Raw genomic sequence first — 18,824 nt, 5'->3', positions numbered from 1 at the left:
AAGTCGTAGGAGCCTGTCGGATGCATCCCGTGGGGCTGGGAACAGCGCCCGTAAACTGTCATGTCCTCGTCATCAACATATGTGTTAGTCCCTCAAGGCGACAAGTACACAGCAGTAGTAATATCCACTGGCCATGTTGGTCTGTAGATGCAGTATTCTACTATTCGTTGGTCCGGAGACAGCGGTAGACCTGCAATGGCAATATCTGCCCAGCCCATCTCTTGGTGCTGATGATGGCCACTGCCATTACTTAATCGATCGAGACGGATTAGCGACCCTGTCCTCTAAAAGCTGAGCAGAGTGCTGTTAAGGGTACTAATGTAGATTGATGCGTATACAAGCGATGGATGTGTTAGACTGATCTCTCACTAATTAAGTCCAACGGCTTAATTAGAATCTTGACCCGCGCCCTGATCGGGGGTGTCCAGCCCATTTTGGCTAGTGGCCCCCCGTCGCCAGCGCTATAAAAAGAGGTGGGGGCCGGGGCGCTTGGCACGAGGTTCACCGCGTCGCTAGTCACCCCATCGACACTTAAACCCTAACCGATCTAGAGGAGAGGGCGCTGTACCGACGGGAAGCTCCACCTGGCCCTCTGCGTCACGCCCTGGACTACGTGCGCCTACGTCACCATCGTCGGACGCCGGCGAGCCCTTCTGCCCCGACCGTCGCTGCCCTAGCGCAGAGCTCCACCGACGAAGCAGAGATGGCGGGTTCTAGCAACCCTACTCCAACCACTGGAGTCTCAGGTATGAACCCATCCATCTCCCCCCTCTCTCCCTTCTACTCTCGGTAGTGCGGTCATCAGGTTGTTGAAGATGAACATCACATTGCTAACAATGGTATCAGAGCCCACAACCAAACCCTAACCCTAACAGTTCATCTTCGACTAGAAGGGGGGGGATGTCTCACCTCTTTTGGCCGTAGATCACCGCCGTGGGCGGCAGAGTACTCGCACCGCCGCTCGACGGCGTGCGGCACAGAGCCGAGCCCCGAGCGCCTCCTCCGCGGGCTCAAGGGGTCAGGCACCACCGTGAAGCCACTCGACGGCGGCGCGCTCACCCCTAGGGGAGCGCGCACGCCGGCGAGGAGCCTCGCGGCGGCACCGTCTCTCCTCTCCGGCGCCGGTCGCCGCGGATCGCCTCGATCGCCACCGTGTCACCGCTCGGTCTCGCGAGAGAGAGAGAGGAGATCGAATGGGTTAGGGTTAGGGCGAGGGGCGCGGCGACGTCGGGTTTTGTTCGGCCGAGATCGCCGTTGCGCCGTCCGATCCAAATGAATGGCTGAGATCGACGCGGGCGGGCGCGGGGGCGCGCTGACGGGCCGAATTGGCGACCCAGGCCCAGGTTGCGGCCTGGGCGCGCGTCGGCCGTCGCGGGGGCGTCCGCCGCGGGCCGCTAGCGGGCCAAATCTCCGGCCGGGCCGAAAGTGAAATGGATGGGCTGTCAAGGCCGAAATGGCGTTTTCAATAGTATAAAAGTATCTATACTGTTTAGCATTTTCCAGAAAGTATTTAAATTGAAATATTGGTGTGATTTTTATGCAAAAAAATTTGTCCAACGATAATTTTGCCCAGAAAATTATAAAGTCTAGAAATAATTCTGGAAAAATAGTATAAAGTATTTAAAATTGTTTTCCGCTGCGTATTTTCATTATTAAATTCAAACCAACGGGAGAATTTAATTCTGGAAATGAAAATGATGATTATTATTATAATTTTGTTATTATTCTGACCAACGTTGATTAATAGCAATATTATAATAATATTAATGTATAATCTCATGTATTAATTCTATTTCTGCCCAACGGTGATATAGAATTAGTGCAGGGAACAGTTGTATGTTTTGATTTTAACCAACGTTGCAATCAAGGCATGCAATTGTGGTGTCATTTCATGTTCTCACATTATTTGAATTGTATTTTCAGGAGGGTACAACTTGATGGGTTGTATCAATGAGATTCCAACTCTGAAAGGTGACAACTATTCAGAATGGAAAAAGAAGATCGACCTAGCCTTCATCTTGGCTGAGGTTGATTGGGTAGTCACCACACCGTGTCCTACAGATCCTGTGGCACCGGTGAGGGAGACAAACGAGGCTGATGCCGCTTGGGCAACCAGAGATAGGGATTATCAATCCCAAAAGATGACCTATGACCTTGAGCATAGGAAGTGGGTCACTGCCAACAAGAAATGTTTGGCAGTGATAAAGAACACGATTGAGCCTGCTATTGTGGGTTCGATCCTAGAGTGTGACACTGTCACTGAGTACCTGAACAGAATAAAGAGTCAGTTTACTGGCTCTTCAAAGACTTATGCTACCCAGCTGATAAAGCAGCTGGTAACAGAAAGATACTCAGGTGGAGGCAGTGGCATAAGAGAGCACATACTGAGGATGAGCAACTTGGCATCCAAGCTCAAACCAATGGATCTGGCTCTAAAGGATGAGTTCCTTATCCATTTGATTTTTGCTTCTTTGCCAAAAGAGTTTGATACATTTGTTGTGAACTACAACATACAGCCCGAGAAGTGGGATTTAGAGAAGCCCATTGCTATGTGTGTGCAAGAAGAGGAAAGGATAAAAGCTTCACATGGTGGTTCCATCAACTATGTGAAAGAGAATAACAAGAAAAAGAATTTCGATGCCAACTCTCCAAAGGGCAAGGGCAAAGGCCCCATGCAGCATCAACAAAAGAAATTCACAGTGGAGAAAGATCAGTGTCTTCATTGCAAGAAAACGGGGCATTACAAGAAAGACTGTCCCGAATTCTTGAAAATGATAATGGCAAAGAAAGGTGAGAACATTATTACGTTCATAAATGAAATCCTGTATGTGAGTTATTCGAAATCTACATGGTGGATTGACTCAGGAGCAACTGTTCATGTTGCAAACTCATTACAGGGATTCCGTTCGACGAGGACTACGCAAAGAAGCGAAAGACACGTTAAAGTCGCAAATGGAGTCCAAGCAGATGTTGAAGCCGTTGGCGACCTTCCTCTGGAGCTTGCTGATGGATTCACATTAATTCTTAGAGATGTGCTTTATGTTCCCTCTTTACAGAGGAATTTGATTAGTGTTTCATGTTTGGACAATGATGGATATGATTGCCATTTTGGAAATGGCAAATGTAAGATAACATTCAATAATGCATGTGTTGGGATTGCTATCTTACAAAATGAGTTATATTTGTTATCACTACGTGATGAAGTAAATGTTATATGTGATAGTGAAAACGTATCCTCGTCTGCGGATGTAAACAGAAAACGAAAGCGAACTCAAGATGTGTCGTCGAAATTATGGCACTGTCGTTTAGGCCATATTTCGAGGGGGAGAATAGAGAGACTAGTAAAGAATGATATTCTTCCTCCATTAGAGTTCGCAGACTTAGAGCTAACAGGATGCACTCCTATTCTCATGTTGGGTTTTTTTTTTACCCGTGAATAAAATTTACATGAGGTCACCAACAAACATGATTATCCTTTTCCCATAAAGGTCACTCCTGTTCTCATGTAGCGTTTCTTGCAAATTCTTAACTTACGTTTGCACATTGATATTCTCATTTACTAAAAAACTAAGTTAAAATATATTTTGATTTACATGTGACGAGTGATTGATAAGCTAATAATTTGGTTTGATGATTTTGAGATTACATAAGCATATTTATGTATTACAATTATGACCATAATTAATCAAAGTTGCTGAGAAAATAGAGTTGATTTTTTTTTGTCTCCGAGTGTAGAAAATTTTGTATAACCGGAGGATCTAGCGTTCAGAAAAGTGAACTCGTTGGATGGTCCAATGCTCAGAAAGTTTCACGTCGGAGTATTTCAGTGCAGAAGCAAGATTTAAAATGTACACCGGATGGTCCGGTGGATCTGTGCACACTGGACTATTTTTTTCATAGAGGTTGCAAATGGCGTGTCTAGTGAGGATGGACACGTCGGATGGTCCGGCGATTGGATCTGTGAACGCCAGAGAATTCACCGGATCATTTGTTCTAGAGAAGTTGCAAAATAGCTTGTCTGGTTGGTTGTATTCACCGGATGGTCTGGTGTCGAAGAATTTGCAACACCGGATCATTCGGCGTTCATGATTTTTCTAAGATGAACTTTTCGACTAAGGATTTTGATTTCGACTAATCTATAATGGAGTTGGAGATATGTGTTTGTTTGTCTTATGATGTATAGGTAATGGATGTAACTTGACGATCGACGATGAGATGAACGGGGCTAAGGTAGGTGCTTGATGCCTGAGGATCAAGAAGGCCGGACAGAGTCAAGAGTGGTTCTCTATACACGTGGAGATCAAGCAAAACGTGAGAAGGCTGATGAAGACGGCGTGTTGACAAAGTCAAGCGAAAGGGATGCCGGTGCAAGTGACAAGGCGAACCGGGGGATCGAGAGCGGGAGAGACTTACCGGCGGTTAAGATCGCAAGACGGATTACACGAGTTGATATAGTATCACTTACTTAAGGTATAAGTAAGTGACGGTGAGTCACGCTTTGAGAAACATGCAAGGTGGTTTCACGGTTTGGTCTCAAAACCATGGAACAATGTGAAGTGCATGTGACATTATCGCGAAGCTTGCATCGAGACGAAATTAAGTCATAAAAACATCACGGTAGTCCGATGGACGAGAAAAAATGGACAAAATATCGCCTATGGTAGGTAGAAGTATATTGAAAAAGAAATGTATTTAAGGAACAATCTAGGAAATTTAGGATCAAGAAATCTAGGCTATAAATAGAGGGGAGAGATGGTTGAGTCCTTTGAGCCAACCATTTGAGAATTATATGGTAGGGTTTTAGGAGAGAGGAGTGTTTAGCTATATATTATATGAGAGTTTTTTTATGTAAAATAATTTGTAATCTGTTAAAAATAGGGTTGTTCTTTGCAAGGAATGAAGTTCGTATTGTTTCTTATGCTTGTGTTCATCTCTTTCTAGTTTCTCTTTATTGGCTCATTTGTTTCGTTGCAAGTTTTCAGTTTTCATTACTATTTTCATTTTAGTTTGAGAGCTAAAATTTTTTACCATGTTGAAGTGAATCTTCTTGTTGCTAGAAGTATAAAATTTATATTCAAAATTAATCTTGAATTCTCTTGCCTCTAAATCATCAAATTGAAGAGTTTCTTCACTGGATGCTTTTATGTGGAATTGATTTTCAATGTAACTAATGTTCAATTTAATCTATGAGAGTAATGCTTTCTTATTCTCCGAGAGGTTTCAGAGACGGGACCAATAGCTTCCTATCAGGGCTGAAATGGGATTTTTTTTAAGATAATGGATAAGCATCCAACCTTTTGCATCATGGGATGCATACATCCAATAGTTGATTATTACAAAGTCGCAATATAAATAACCAACATCACACGGAGAGAAAACAATGTAAAAAGATCTAGAGTCAAGCAGCCTACAATCTATAACTTCATGACCACATATGCTTGGTGAAGAGTTCCATTGCCACCACCTCCAACATATGATAAACTGCAAGAAACTCTTCCCTTTGATCCTCCATGTATAGCAACCTCCAGAATCTTAGTCAGTAGGTGCCTCTGAAAAGTGCCTGCATGAAACATATTTTTGTTTTTTTATGAAACACTATATCATCACGACAGAGCCAAATAGCCCAAAACATTGTCGGTATCCCAACTAAGATTCTTCTCTTTTCCTTAGCTCCTATCTCCCGTAACCAAGTTCCAATCAAATATGACATGTTCCTCGGTTTCTTAATCCCTAAGGCTATACGGATTATATACCAGATAATCTTAGCTAAAAAACATTCAAAGAAAAGGTGATGGATAGTTTCATTATGATTACAGAAAGGACACTTGAGGTTGCCCTTTCAGTTTCTTTTGTTCAGATTATCTTTGATCAAAATCACTCCACGTCCTATGTACCATAAGAAAACCTTTATTTTTAACGTGAGCTTGAGTTGACACAACCACTTGTTTGTGATGCTAATAAGTTGGTTTAGCATTGTTTTGTACATCGACTGTACAATAAATTTCCCTTTCCCATTCAGATCCCATTTATAAATGTCTCTATCATCAGAAAGATGCATATGAACAAGTTGCAATGTCAATTATTGCCATTCAATTAGTCTTTTCCCAGAGATCGGTTGACAGAAGGATAAATTAAGAGGTATGCTTCTCATTACTTTCGCTACTGTAGCTTGTTTATGTCTCACCACCTGGTGCAACAAGGGATAATGCTGGCTTAGTGGGTATTTACCCAGCCAAATATCATTCCAAAAGCGAATTTGTTTCTCATTCTGTACTTGAAAATACCATCATTTGAGAAAATCATTCTTTATTTTTATAAGATCAGTCCAGAAATGTGAATCTTCTGTCTGTCCTTGAACCTGTGTGAGCGCTTTGGAGCCAAGATACTTATTACTGAGCAGTTGTTATCAAACCTCATCCTCAATAAGCAGCCTGAAAAGCCATTTGCTTAGGAGACATATATTCTTAACCGAAAGGTTGGTAATTTCCAACCCTCCTTGGTCCTTGGGTTGGCAAAGAATATCCCAGCATGCAAGTCTATATTTTTTTCTTGTGATTGTTACCTTACCAGAAAAATCTAGATCTTAGATAATCCAGTCTTTTAAGGATTCCCTATGGGATCTCAAAGAAAGACATCATGAAAATTGGAAGACTACTCAGGACCGAATTAAGAAGCACTAATCGTCCTCCTGTTGACGTCATCTTCCATTTCCAACTGCTCAATTTCCGTTCGAATCTATTTTCAATTCCCTTCCAATCCTTATTTGTTAATTTACGGTGATGCATTGAAATGCCAAGATACCTAAAAGGGTATGTAGTAGTATTACACCCAAATAAAAGAGTGTATTGGTCTTCGTATTCCTTTGCCTCAGCATAGCAGAACAACTCATTTTTGTGGAAGTTTATTTTCAACCCCGAGAGCTGCTCAAACACAGAAAGTATAAGTTTCATATTCTTTGTTTGTTTCAAATTATGGTTCATGAAAATAATGGTATTATCCGTATATTGCAGAATAGACATACCATCATCTACCAAGTGTGGGACCAAACCTGTTATTTGTCCAAACCTGCTACTCCCTCCGTTCTTCAAGAATGTAATATGTATTTTACTCTAAAAAATCATCAACAATATATTTTTTAACTATTAATTTATCTTATAATATGTTATCAATGGGCATAAAATCAACATCATATTAAAAATATTTTGAAATACAAATCTATTGATATAAATTTTGTTTACTAAATCTATATATAATTTAACTAATTATCGATCAAAACTTATAAAGTTTAATATTTTCATGAAAAATACGTCTTCATATTTTTGAACGGAGGATGTAGTTAGGAACCAGCCATGCATCAATTCATATCGGGTGCGGGGGGCGGCGGCGGGCGGCAGTTTGGCCGGTGCGTCGTTGGGTCTGCTACGGCCGGTAGAGACCACCGATGCGCAACCGTTAACCTGTCCGTGCGCCACGCTCAGGAGCTCGATCAGCAGCAGGCAGCAGCAATTTCGGTCTCCATTCTCTAAGTGCCTAGTGCCCTAATGCGTTGTCTCCATTGAATGGTGGCACCGGACAATTTTCGAATTTGTTTAGTTCTTTGCCCCCCTTGAAATTTTGATCAAGCTCCGTCACTGGGTATCACTAATTATTCTATAACACCAAAAATCGGCAACTCTCAAGACAGGAAAAAAGCTCACGTATTATTTGTAGTGCAGTTAGCATATCTTTACTGTTTGTACTCGGTCTCTGGCCTGCTCGAATGAGAGGGGGCAAAGTTTGATGGTCAAACTTAAAAGATTGATTCAGTCATGAAGCGACTTAATTCAGGAAGATGTACAGCTCGTGACCTATACTTGCACAGGAAATAACACGGACCAACAGCAGCATATGACTACTGTTCCACACCGGCAACCCACACTTGTTCTTGGTTGCCTGACTGGAACAGTTAAAAGCACAACTCAAACATTTCCAAATCCAACATGATTACGGTACACGTCGTCGAGTGATAATCAGGCCAGGTCTGTGGGTGCTTCTTCATCTTTTGCCGACGCATCTCCCCCAAGCAGATGCCTCGTTACGTCTCCTCCTCCCTGTGGCAGGTCTTGGTTCCTGGCCTTCCTCTCCGCGCTTTTGCCCCACAGCACGAAGTACAGGCCGATGACAATTAGCACGGCTCCAATGATCCTGGCAAAGTAATACATGTACCAATGATACGTCAGAGAAATGCATGGCTTACTCTGATCTAGTATGTGATTATTTGGATTAGATCTGTGCCTCATTTTTAATTCTTTGCATGGCTTCTGATCCATGTGATTCTGTTATCCCTGTCATATTTGTTTATGTACGCGTGCATGTATGTCTTTGTGTATGCATGTGTGCCCTTACCCTCCTGTGTATAGCTGGTCTCCCAGAATGATGGCAGCCATGACGGCGACGGCGACGGTCTGCACCGGCTGGAAGACGGCAGTGAACAGCGGACCTCCCCTGTCGATGCACCATATCTGCAGAGCAAAGGCAACGCCAGATGCCACTAGGCCCTACCAGCAAAAGGAGAAAGAAATGAATAAATTGCATTTCCATGCATCACACTGATCAAGCTCAAACAAGACGATACATGTGCTTTTGTTCTTTTTTTTTTCCTTTTCAAATCAAGTTGCTGGTGGGTGCTTACTGCGTATAGGATCGTGAACAGCTCCCCTCCGGAGCGCACCTTCCAGCTGCTCAGGTCTTCCTCGGTGAAGGCTGCAATGGCCAGGAACTGGAGGAAAAATTCCACCAGTAAAGAGAAGGTGAGTGGTGGCCTGTCTTTCCTGAAACAAATTAAGCATACCGAAAATAAACGCATAAAACAGATATCAGAAACCGTTGTAATCTGAGAACCTGAATATCTGAAGCAAAACGAGTGATTCTTATGTCGAAAAAAGGCGGTTTACGCACTTCTCAAGGAAGTAGGCGAACGGGGTGAGCAAGGCGAGGGAGATGATGTTCCTATACACGATGAACACAATCTTGCTGATGCCCATGTTGAGTGCAGCCCTGGTGACAATGTGGAACCCTGCAAGCAGGAACTGCAGGGCCAACACTCCCATGAACAGTTTCAGCTTCTCAGGCATCACCGCTGCAGCTGCCTGATCTCTCCCCATCTCTTTCTCCTCTCCTTTTCTCTGTTTATCTATCACTACAGTTGTTACTCACAAATGCAGTGCTGCTAGTAATGTTGCTTGTGTTTGAGATGCTTGCAAGGCACAAATATATATAGGGTGTTGCCACCGCATCTCCCCTATATTTGGTTGTTCTAGCCTGGCACATGGATGAGAGGGAATGGTCCTAAAGAGACATGACAAATGCATAAATGCAACATTGCTATAGTAGTTTGAGGACAGCCGCCTAATTGTAGCGCATAATGACGTTGCTTTATGTCATGTTTACGACACATTTGCAGCAGTAGAAGTACATGATTTTAGATCTATGCTTCCCACTTGTCAGTGAGCATTGACACAAACCTGTTTACATTTAGTTGATTCATGCAACGCACATGGAGCCTAACTCTTCAGAGATATATACTCATGCACCTTACTTCTATTGATCTTTTGGTAACAAGCTATGTGTTGGATAATACATTTTTCCATGTGTTTGTTGTTTTTTTATTCCATATGTTCAGCCAAGTGCTGATATAATGTAATAAAAACCGAGGGCTGTATGCATCAACAATGCAGAGGCTGGAATGACTTCGTTTTACTATAAAAAAAACTTCTATTGGTTTTTTCAGGAACTATTCAGAATTCATATGTATGATATAGAGTAGAATTTGAACTGAACTGTACCCTACAGGAAGTAATAAACATCAAAAGTTCAATCTAAAAATGCCAAGAGGAGAACATCGATCGATCACTGTAGTTCCTACTGAACGATAATGCCATTTTTTCCTTATTAATTTTTTCACTGTATAATATGTGGGCAATTTAGCTTGATCAATCTTCGTTTTATACAGTATAGCATGGGGGGAGTTTGGATACATGCCGTTGGTTTCGCTCATGACAGGTAAGGCTGCCTGCTGGAGTGCCTGGGCTTTCAACATACAGCAATAACCGAGGAGGGATCCCTTGTGTCCCTGTTCTATCAACATCGAATTAAATGCGATGCTTCTTACATCTTTCTCCACTTTTATTTTATTTCCATTTCTCCTTTTGAGCATCTTGTGATTCTTCAATATGAACTACTCTGATCTGATTCATGGCCAATTCGTATGAGATGGGAGCTGCTTACTGCTTGTTTTTCTGATGAAGATTTGAAGAATTATGAGATGAGTAAGTAGTACTGTAGGTAAGAATCGCATGATTCCGAACTTGGTGGTGCCGGTTGGATTTTGGATTCAGGAGGTCAAATGTTCAGGTTGTGTATTTGATGGTAGATATAAGTTTCAGACTTTCAGTAGATTTGTATGTTTGGATAAGAGATTAACTCTAAACTTGCCATTCACACACGCACCAATAGCTTGAATTACCATCCTAACATCCTCCATCTCTAGACGTAAAAGGAACCAAAAGTCTAAAACGCACACAACAAAGTGGCCCTGAATTTAAGGTTGAGTTGGCATGCGTCGCTGAAATGAGTGAATGCTCCTTACTGCCCGTGTTCTGAGGAATCAGAAAACATCACTCAACACATGAAGCTCCGAAATCGGATAAATGACGATCTTATGTTTATGAGACTCATTAACACAAGACCAATGAGTGATAAAAGAGTTTGCATGGTGCATCAACACTGCATCCTGGCCACACACACCGTGCATGCACTGGGCAAGCAGGCACATGTGTGTGTGCACCGACATGACTGAAACACGAGAGAGAGAGAGAGAGAGAGAGCTGAGATCCAACACGGTTTGTGTATTGATCTGTGGAGTATTTATACAGAAATACAAGCACGTTTAGGCTCCTAACTAACCCTAACAAACTAGGAGAGCTCGTGCCCAAGAAGTAGCTAGGAGACTCGGCATGCATGGAGCTATTAGACATGCATAACTGACATGTACAATGGTTGACATGTACAGGCTGGATCGGAACTTCTTGAAGGTTGACGACGGTGGCCCTTTAGTCATAATGTTAGCGAATTGCTGGCTTATTGGTACATGGAGTACACGTACTGCCCCAAGCGCAACCTTCTCGCAAACGAAGTGAATATCAAGCCCGATGTGTTTCGTCCTTTGATGATGAACGGGGTTAACCGTCATGTATACTGCTGAAACATTATTGCAGTACACTATGGTGGCTTTGTCACCGTGAGAGTGTAGCTCGTCGAGAAGTTGGTGAAGCCAGCTACATTTAGCAACAATATTGGCAATCGCTTGGTATTCAGCCTCCACGCTAGACCGTGACACCGTGGGCTGGCGCCTCAAGGACCATGAGACCAGCGACCCACCGAGGAAGATACGGTAGCCTGATGTTGATCGCCTGGTGTCTGGGCAACCGACACAGTTCGCATTGCAGTATGCAACAATATTTGTTGACGATGAGCCAGAGATGTGAAGACCAAGCAAAGTGGTGCCACGAACGTACCTTAAAATCATCTTGACGAGAGCCAAATGATCATCACGTGGATCATGCATGAATAAACGGGCTTGCTGCACTGCATATGAGAGATCTAGCCGAGTCATCGTAAGGTACTGCAAGGCGCTGGTCAAACTCCGATAATCGGATGGATTGGTGAGAGGCACTCTACTGGAACCTAATAGCTTGGCTTTAGTATCGGCTGAAGTCAAGATTGTCTTCAGGGTTGACATCCCAGTTCACTACAGAACGTCTGTAGCATATGCCATCTATGAGAGCGTGACTTGGATCCCCAAGAAATAATGGAGCGGACCCATGTCCTTGATGGCGAATTCAGCTTGTAGTTGCTCGATGATGCCACAAAGAAGTTTGGTTGATGAAATCATAAGAACCATATCAGCTACGTACAGAAGGAGAAACACCGGATCTTGCCCTCGTCGCAAGATGAACATGAGGCGTCTGAGCATGCCTGAGCGAAGCCAGTAGTCTTGAGGAATGTCACGAATCTTGTGAACCAGGCGCAAGGAGCCTGTTTGAGTCCGTAGAGGGACTTGGATAGTAGGCACACCATGTCTGGTTGATCAGGATCGAGGAACCCTACAAGTTGCTAGCGGCAGACTCATTCAGTGAGGTGGCTGTGGAGAAACGTGTTGGTGACATTGAGTTAGTGCGATGGCCAGTTGTGGGTGGCAGTGAACGAGAGCACGGTGCGAATGGTCGCTGGCTTAACGACCAGGCTAAACATTTCGCCGAAATCGACACCTGGTTGTTGCGAGAAGCTGCGCACCACCCACCTGGCCTTGTATCGATCCAGAGACCCGTCAGACTTTAACTTATGCCTGAACACCCACTTTCCCAACACCACATGAGCACCACACGATCTCGGCACAAGTGTCCATGACTTGTTCGCTATGAGCATGTTGAATTTGGGTTGCATGGAAAATTGCCAATGCTCATTGCGAAGTGCAGCTTGGATGGAGACTGGAAGTGGAGAGATGGTGGCGTTGTTCATGGTGATGTAGGCATACTTGGGGTTGGGCTTGATAATGTCAGTGCGCCCGCATGTAATCATATGATGTTTGGCGGCTGGGCGACAGCCGGTGTGTATGATGTATCAATGCACATGAGACAACATCTCGAGTCGAAGCAGGGTTGCGGACGAGTGGCGGAGACTACGATGCAGAGGTACGGTGATGAGCGATCGAAGGCGTCTACACCACGTGATCTACCAAGGGGCTTGGCATGATTAAGGCGGGAGTCCGACGTGGTGATGCAAACTCGAACAACGGCACTTGTTCCTCGTGGCCGGCACTCGTCAAAGCACACATGGTACCATGCACAAACATCATGTGCATATGACCATGCATGTGAGATGGCGTCGAGTGTACAACTCCATGCACGTGGCAGGAGGTTGCATGTCGAGCATCGCCTTGTTCGCCTGTTGGAGTGGGTGCAGCTGAAACCTACGTACGATTAGCGATAGGAAACAACTCATCTTCGAGTGAGTCAGTAGGCGCAGAAAGATGTGGCTGTCGTTGCAAACCCAATCTGGTAGGTTGGAAAGGAATGTTGGATTCGTGGAACACCACATGGCGCGATGTAATAACATGCTACGTCTCTAGATTATAGCACCAATATCCCTTGTGATCAGCCGGCTACCCGAGGAAGATGCAAGGCGTAGAGCGGGGCGAGAGCTTATGAGGCGTGGTGGGGGACATATTAAGGTAACACAAGCACCCAAAAACCCAAAGGTGGTTGTAAGCCGGTGCATACCCTAGTAAGCGCTCGTGAGGTGCGGAGTTGCTGGTGGAGGTACAAGGCCTTCGGTTGAGCAAGTACGTGGCAATTGCAAGAGCTTCGGCCCAGAACATGCCCTGGCATGGAGGCCTAAAAGAGAAGAGTGTGAACACCATTGTTGAGCTGCGAAGAATCCTTTCCGCTTTCCCGTTTTGCTGTGAGGTGTATGAGCAAGTTAAACAAAGGGCAATGCCATTGTTGGTGGTACTGTCGGTGTATCAGGAACCGGGGGTCCCTGAGGTCCGAGGCCAAGCCAGCCGTCTGCCACGTGTCACCATCCCGCGAGGTCCCTACCGCGGGATGAGGAAAATCTAAGTTCCGGGAGAAGGTGCTCGGGGCCACAACCTCTGGTCCCTGAGCACCCCAGTTCCCCGATGACCTGCAGAGTCCAAGTACCGGGAAGAAAGTGCTCGGGGAGGTGCCCGGTCACCCCCGAGCACCCTAGTCCCCCAACGATCAGAAAAGCTAAGTTCCGGGAGAGAGTGCTCGGGGGGCTGCGTGCGGCAGCCCCCGAGCGCCCAGTCCCCCGAGGGTCAGTGCAAAAGTGCTCGGGAGAGAGTGCTCGGGGTTGCATGTGGCAACCCCTGAGTACTCGGTTCCCCGAAGGTTCGTGCGAGAGTGCTCGGGGAGGTAAACAGTGCCCCCGAGCGCCCGGTACCCCGAGGGCAAGGGTAGGCGTTCTCGGGAGAGGGTGCTCGGGGAGGTGAACAGTACCCCCGAGCACTCGGTGCCCCGACGACCCACAAGGGCCCTCGAGGGGCTCGCCGATGAGGTGTCAACCAGTCAGAGGTCCGAGGCCACATTTAATGGGCGTGCGCGACCTGACATCCCCAACTGCTCCCGCCGTAGTGTCAGTCCCTGCCATGCTTTGGCAGAGAGGCGTGGGGCCATTAATTGCACGGGTCCCGTCCCGTATCATCCGGTGTGTCTTGGGATAACATCGCCAGGATCAAGACGTTTCGCCTGCCGCCCTGCCGTGGCAGAGGAACAAGACAGGACGGGCACGCCGGGTGCCTCTGTGGTTGCCCGGTGGGCCCTCTCAACGGCGCCCGTCGCTAGGGCGCCCACAGTGACAAGTGACCGGACACGCGCCGCGTTTTTTCCACCGCCCCAGTCACTTCGCCCAGAGGAAATGATGACGCCTTTCTCAGTCGTGGCGTCTTGAAACTTGTGCCCCTTCCTTCCCGTTCGGGGTATGTCGCGGCCGACGAGTGCATAAAAGGATCGGCATACAGAGAGAGAAAAAAAAGAGGAAGCCCAAGCAGTCAACCGGGACACCCAGACGAAGAAGACGAACCCTACAACGAACCAAGCCAACAGATGAAGATATTGCAAGCAAGCCTGAGCATAGCTCCAGCCGAAGAATAAGGAGCCTCAAGCTCTTAGATAGATCATCTTTCTTGTAACCAGATACATCCTCAAGGGACATCCCTCAGGACAGTTATTGCATCCATACAGGAGTAGGGTATTACGCCCCCGTGCGGCCCGAACCTGTTTAAACTCTGGTGCATTTACTTCCCTTTGCACCAGGAGTTAATCCTCCGACAGCTGGCGCGCCAGGTAGGGGATCTAGTTCTCTGATGCGTCCAGTCGCGCGAAGGAAAGAATAAGTTATCCCCCATGTGGGAAGGTCCCTTCACCGTGATTGGGGTCCCGCGAGAAGGTTCTTTCAGGTTGGCAGTAGAAGATGGGCAGCCGCTTCCCAACCCGTGGAACATCGAGCACCTGCGCAGGTTCTACCCGTAGACGGCCGTGCTCGCGGCTCAGGTCAACCAAGCCGGGGGCTTCACCCCCGCCCAAGTTGACCGGGGGCTATCACTAGCTGGGTAAGTCACCCAACCTTGTAAAATTTGTCAATTCAGTGTAATGTTAATGTGCAATCGTATGTCAATTTAGCTTTTCTGGATTTCATATGTTTAATCTGTCTGGTGAGATGCTTGATTGTGCGAGAAAAGTTCGCTCTCTTATTTTCCCCGCTGATAAAAAGAATCCCGATCGGTACGCACGCGGGCATCTGCCGCTGGCTTACGTCCGATGTGGTAGGCTGTGGTGTTCGGTGTCCTGGCTGATCTCTGGGCACTACCGAGTCCCTGGGTGCTCTGGGTAATCCTATCGCTTGAGCCGCTCGAGTAGTCCGGAGCTCAGGCCCCAGGGGCGGGCTGTCGGTGCTCGGTCTGGTCTGTCATACCCGGGCGCCACCGAACCATAGGACCTCTGGGTTATGCCTTCTGCCTGCTCTTGTCCGCCGGTCTGGGTATTCAAGAGGTCTCGGGTCGAAAACGAGAGTAGTCTATAACAAGTACCGCACTAACAGAGCGCACCAAGCAAAGAAATTTCCTATTCCCTCTTAAGTCACAGGTCGACAATCAAAGCAAAAGCAGCCCGACCGCGAGGGCCTCGATGCCCAGGTCGCTGATCGGCCCCAAGGGTCCTCGGGTGGTCCTACCGCTTAGGCATGAGTGGTCGAGATCACCTGACCCCGGGCTCCTCGCGTGCCCCTTGACGCTCGGGCGCCCCGGCTGAAGGAACCAAGCCCCCGGGCACCCCGAGCTCGGAGCGCACGCTCCTCCTGGATCGACCGGCCGAAAGGCCGACAGCTGTCCGGTGAGTGATTAAATTCAGATGAATTTACGTTCAATAGTATTTTGTTCCCGAGTCATCCTCGGGGGCCCTCGTATTCTAATCTGCCCGGTGAGATGATCTCCTCGCGCACAAAACCCTACCGTGTGTCTACTTTTTCCTAGAGCGATAGAACGGTCCGTAGAAAGGTGTACCGTACGTGCGGTAATGTTCGACTGAAGTCTTTCATGGTGGTCGTGGTGTTCGGTCCGCTTTTAAGAGCCACGAGCACTACCGAGTCCCTGGGTGCCCTGGGTAATCCTATCGCTCGAGCCACTCGAGTAGTCCGGAGCCTAGACCTCAGGGGCGGGCTGTTGGTGCTCGGTTCGGTCCGCCTTAAGCCCAGGCACCACCGAACCATGGGGACTCTTGGTCGCATTCCCGCCCGTGCGTGTCTCCGGTCTGCTGACTGAGTGGTCGCGAGGTGAAAAAGTGTTCACCGGTCATGGCGTGTTCCGTGCTGAATCGATCCATCTCCCGAGCAAGGAAGTTCGTGTCTTTGTCTCTTGACTTAGTCGATGCGGACTTGCGAGGGCTCGGGGGCTGAACTCGCCAAGGAAGACGATCGAGAGGACTTCGTTCTCGGGGACGAAAAGGTCGAAAATGGCCCGACTGAGTACTCCCCGGGGCTTCAAGGCAAAACATTAGAGGAAACGCTAAGTACTCAAGAGCACCGGAGTTGCGAGCCCAAAGAAAAGCTTCCATTATATTTACAAAGGGGATACAATAATTTCTAAGGGATCACTCCCATATTTACATCCAGCCAAGACAAAAATAAAAGAAGAGGAAACTACTACAGAAACCTAATCGGAGGCAGAGTCGGCGTCGGAATCATCTTGGCCATCCCCGGGGGCTGGCGGTGGCGGCACTTCCCGCCTGAAGCCGGCCGCCACCTCGGCAGCGGTGCTCCGAACTGCTTCCCGGGCGGCCTCTCCCTCAGCTTTGACCACTCCTTCCCGCGCTGGCTCCAGCGGGAAGTTCGAGTCTCTGCTCCGGTAGCAGGCCAGGACGTGCTCGGCCACCGCTTGAGCCAAGCCACGTCCTTCCCGGGCGGCGAGCTCCTGGACGGCTCAGGGCAGCGCCTCAAGGCGCTCGCAGACTTGTTGAAGCCCCAGGACTTGTCGTCCGGGGCCATCGCTCTTCTTGTCCGCGACGAGTCACCCAAGGCCGGCCCTCTCCACGGCCCGCCGCATCCGCCGGAGTACGTCCTCCAACATCTGCTATAAGTTGACCTGCGAGACAAAGGCAGCCTCGAGCTTCTCCTTCGCGGCCCGCAGCTGCTCCTCGAGTCCCTGGCCCTCGGCCGCGCCAGAAGAGCCGGCGTCGGTTGCCGGGCCGGCGGCTTGCTTCGTCCGCGCCACCAGTTCGGACAAAGCACGCTCACGGGCGGTCAGCTCCGCCTCATGTTTAGCGTTCTCCTCCTCCCTGGCGGCAACGGCCGCTGCCGCCGCGGCAGCCTCCCCCTCCCGGTGGGTCAGCGAGTCTTCCCGGGCGCCCAGCTCCGCCGCCGTGATCTCGTTGTTGACCTCCCGGATGGAGACGTCCTCCTCCCACCGTCGGACATCTCTGTCCGTTCTCTGGAGCCCATCCTTCCAACGTTGGAGGCTGGCGCGCGTCCGATCGGCCTCACCCTCTCGACGGGTTAGCTCAGCCCGGAGGTCCTCCGCCGCCCTCTCGCGGCCCGCGACCGCCTCCTCCCATTTCTGCGCCTGCGCCTCCCTGGCGAGAGCCTCGGCAGCCTGCTGCCACGACGCATCCGCCAGGCGGGCGGCGTCTTCTCGCTCCCGAGCGGCTTCGGCGCGGGCGGTCTTCAAAATCTCCCGCTCCCGCGCGACCTCCGCGCGGGTATCTTCCAAAAGCTTCTGCTCTCGCGCAGCCGCCGTGCGGGCCTCTTCCCGGGCGTTCGCAAGCTGCGCCCTCTACAAGACCAGCCGGGCGCGCTCCGCTTCAAGCTGCCCCTCCTTCGCGTCCACCGCTGCGCCCAGCCGCTCGACCGCCGCCTGGACACCCCCGATCGCGGCCAGGAAGGGGTTGGCAGGCCGGCCGGGCGCCGGTGGAGCGCTGGTTTCCCCGCGATCCGCCTCCGGGGGGTTCGGGGTCCCCAAGGGTCGTCACACGATCATCCGCCCCGGGCTCGGCACGCCCGGGGTAGGTTCGACCGGCGCCGGGCACTCGGGCGACGGCCGCGTTCCTACCTCGGCCGTCGCATCCGCCGGCCCTGGCAAGGCCGCTGCTTCCGCCATCATCCGCCCCGGGCTCTGCACGCCCGGGGTAGGTTCCACCGGCGCCAAGGGTTCGGGCGACGGCTCCGTCCCCCCCCTCGGCCGCCGCTTCCACCGTCCTCCCCTCGGTCGCCGCGTCCGCTGGCCCCCCCGCCATTGCTGCGTCCGCCTGCCTCGGCTCGGCCGGCGGGCTTGGCTCTGGCGCCAGCGCCGGCGCTCCTTTGCCCTCGGCGGCGCCCGTGGGTGGCCTGCAGGAGATAGGCGAAGGTCAAAACCGAAGTCTAGTTCGGGCGAAGAGCGCCCAAGAAAAAGCAAAGAATGAAACTTACGCGGTCGTAGTTCCCCGATACTGCCATTTGGCTGTCGGGAGCCTGAACCCCGGGTCCGGCAGCGCCGGCCCGGAATCTTCCCGCCGCCTCTTCCGCCGGGGGCTCGGCGGGGCCGCCGCGTGGTCTCCAGGTGCCGAGTCAGGCCCCATCCTCACAAGGCACGGCTCTAGGGTCGGGAACGCCGCCACCGCCGATGGTGACGGTGGGGAATCCGGCACGGGGATGTAGATTCGGGGGCGTTTCCCCCAGTCTCCCGGCGCCGCCACCGCTGCGCTGTCGGCGGTGCCCTCTTCTCCGGTGCGGTGCCCCCA

General features: G+C 49.3%; 1 protein-coding gene across 1 annotated transcript; it reads right to left on the bottom strand.

The window, feature by feature from the left end:
* Window positions 1–7,834: 7,834 nt before the first annotated feature.
* On the bottom strand, window positions 7,835–9,197 carry LOC133909773 (protein WALLS ARE THIN 1-like). The gene is made up of 4 exons (XM_062352328.1): window positions 8,938–9,197; window positions 8,672–8,810; window positions 8,386–8,537; window positions 7,835–8,184 (listed from the first exon to the last, which is right to left on the bottom strand). The coding sequence occupies exons 1-4, from the start codon at window positions 9,141–9,143 to the stop codon at window positions 8,010–8,012; spliced, it is 672 nt and encodes a 223-aa protein (XP_062208312.1). The 5' UTR covers window positions 9,144–9,197; the 3' UTR covers window positions 7,835–8,009.
* Window positions 9,198–18,824: the final 9,627 nt, after the last annotated feature.

This window comes from Phragmites australis, chromosome 2 (genome assembly GCF_958298935.1).
Source record: "Phragmites australis chromosome 2, lpPhrAust1.1, whole genome shotgun sequence".
NCBI classification, from domain to species: Eukaryota; Viridiplantae; Streptophyta; class Magnoliopsida; order Poales; family Poaceae; genus Phragmites; species Phragmites australis.
Note: the sequence above shows the minus strand (reverse complement) of the source record. Positions and strands in the feature narration are given on the sequence as shown.

Excerpts from the sequence above, each read along its gene's own strand:
- LOC133909773 (XM_062352328.1), bottom strand. The coding sequence starts at position 9,143 with ATGGGGAGAGATCAGGCAGCTGCAGCGGTGATGCCTGAGAAGCTGAAA. Across the intron at positions 8,811-8,937 it reads TTCGCCTACTTCCTTGAGAA|GAAAGACAGGCCACCACTCA; the intron begins GTGCGTAAACCG and ends AATTTGTTTCAG. Across the intron at positions 8,185-8,385 it reads GACCAGCTATACACAGGAGG|GATCATTGGAGCCGTGCTAA; the intron begins GTAAGGGCACAC and ends TTACTTTGCCAG.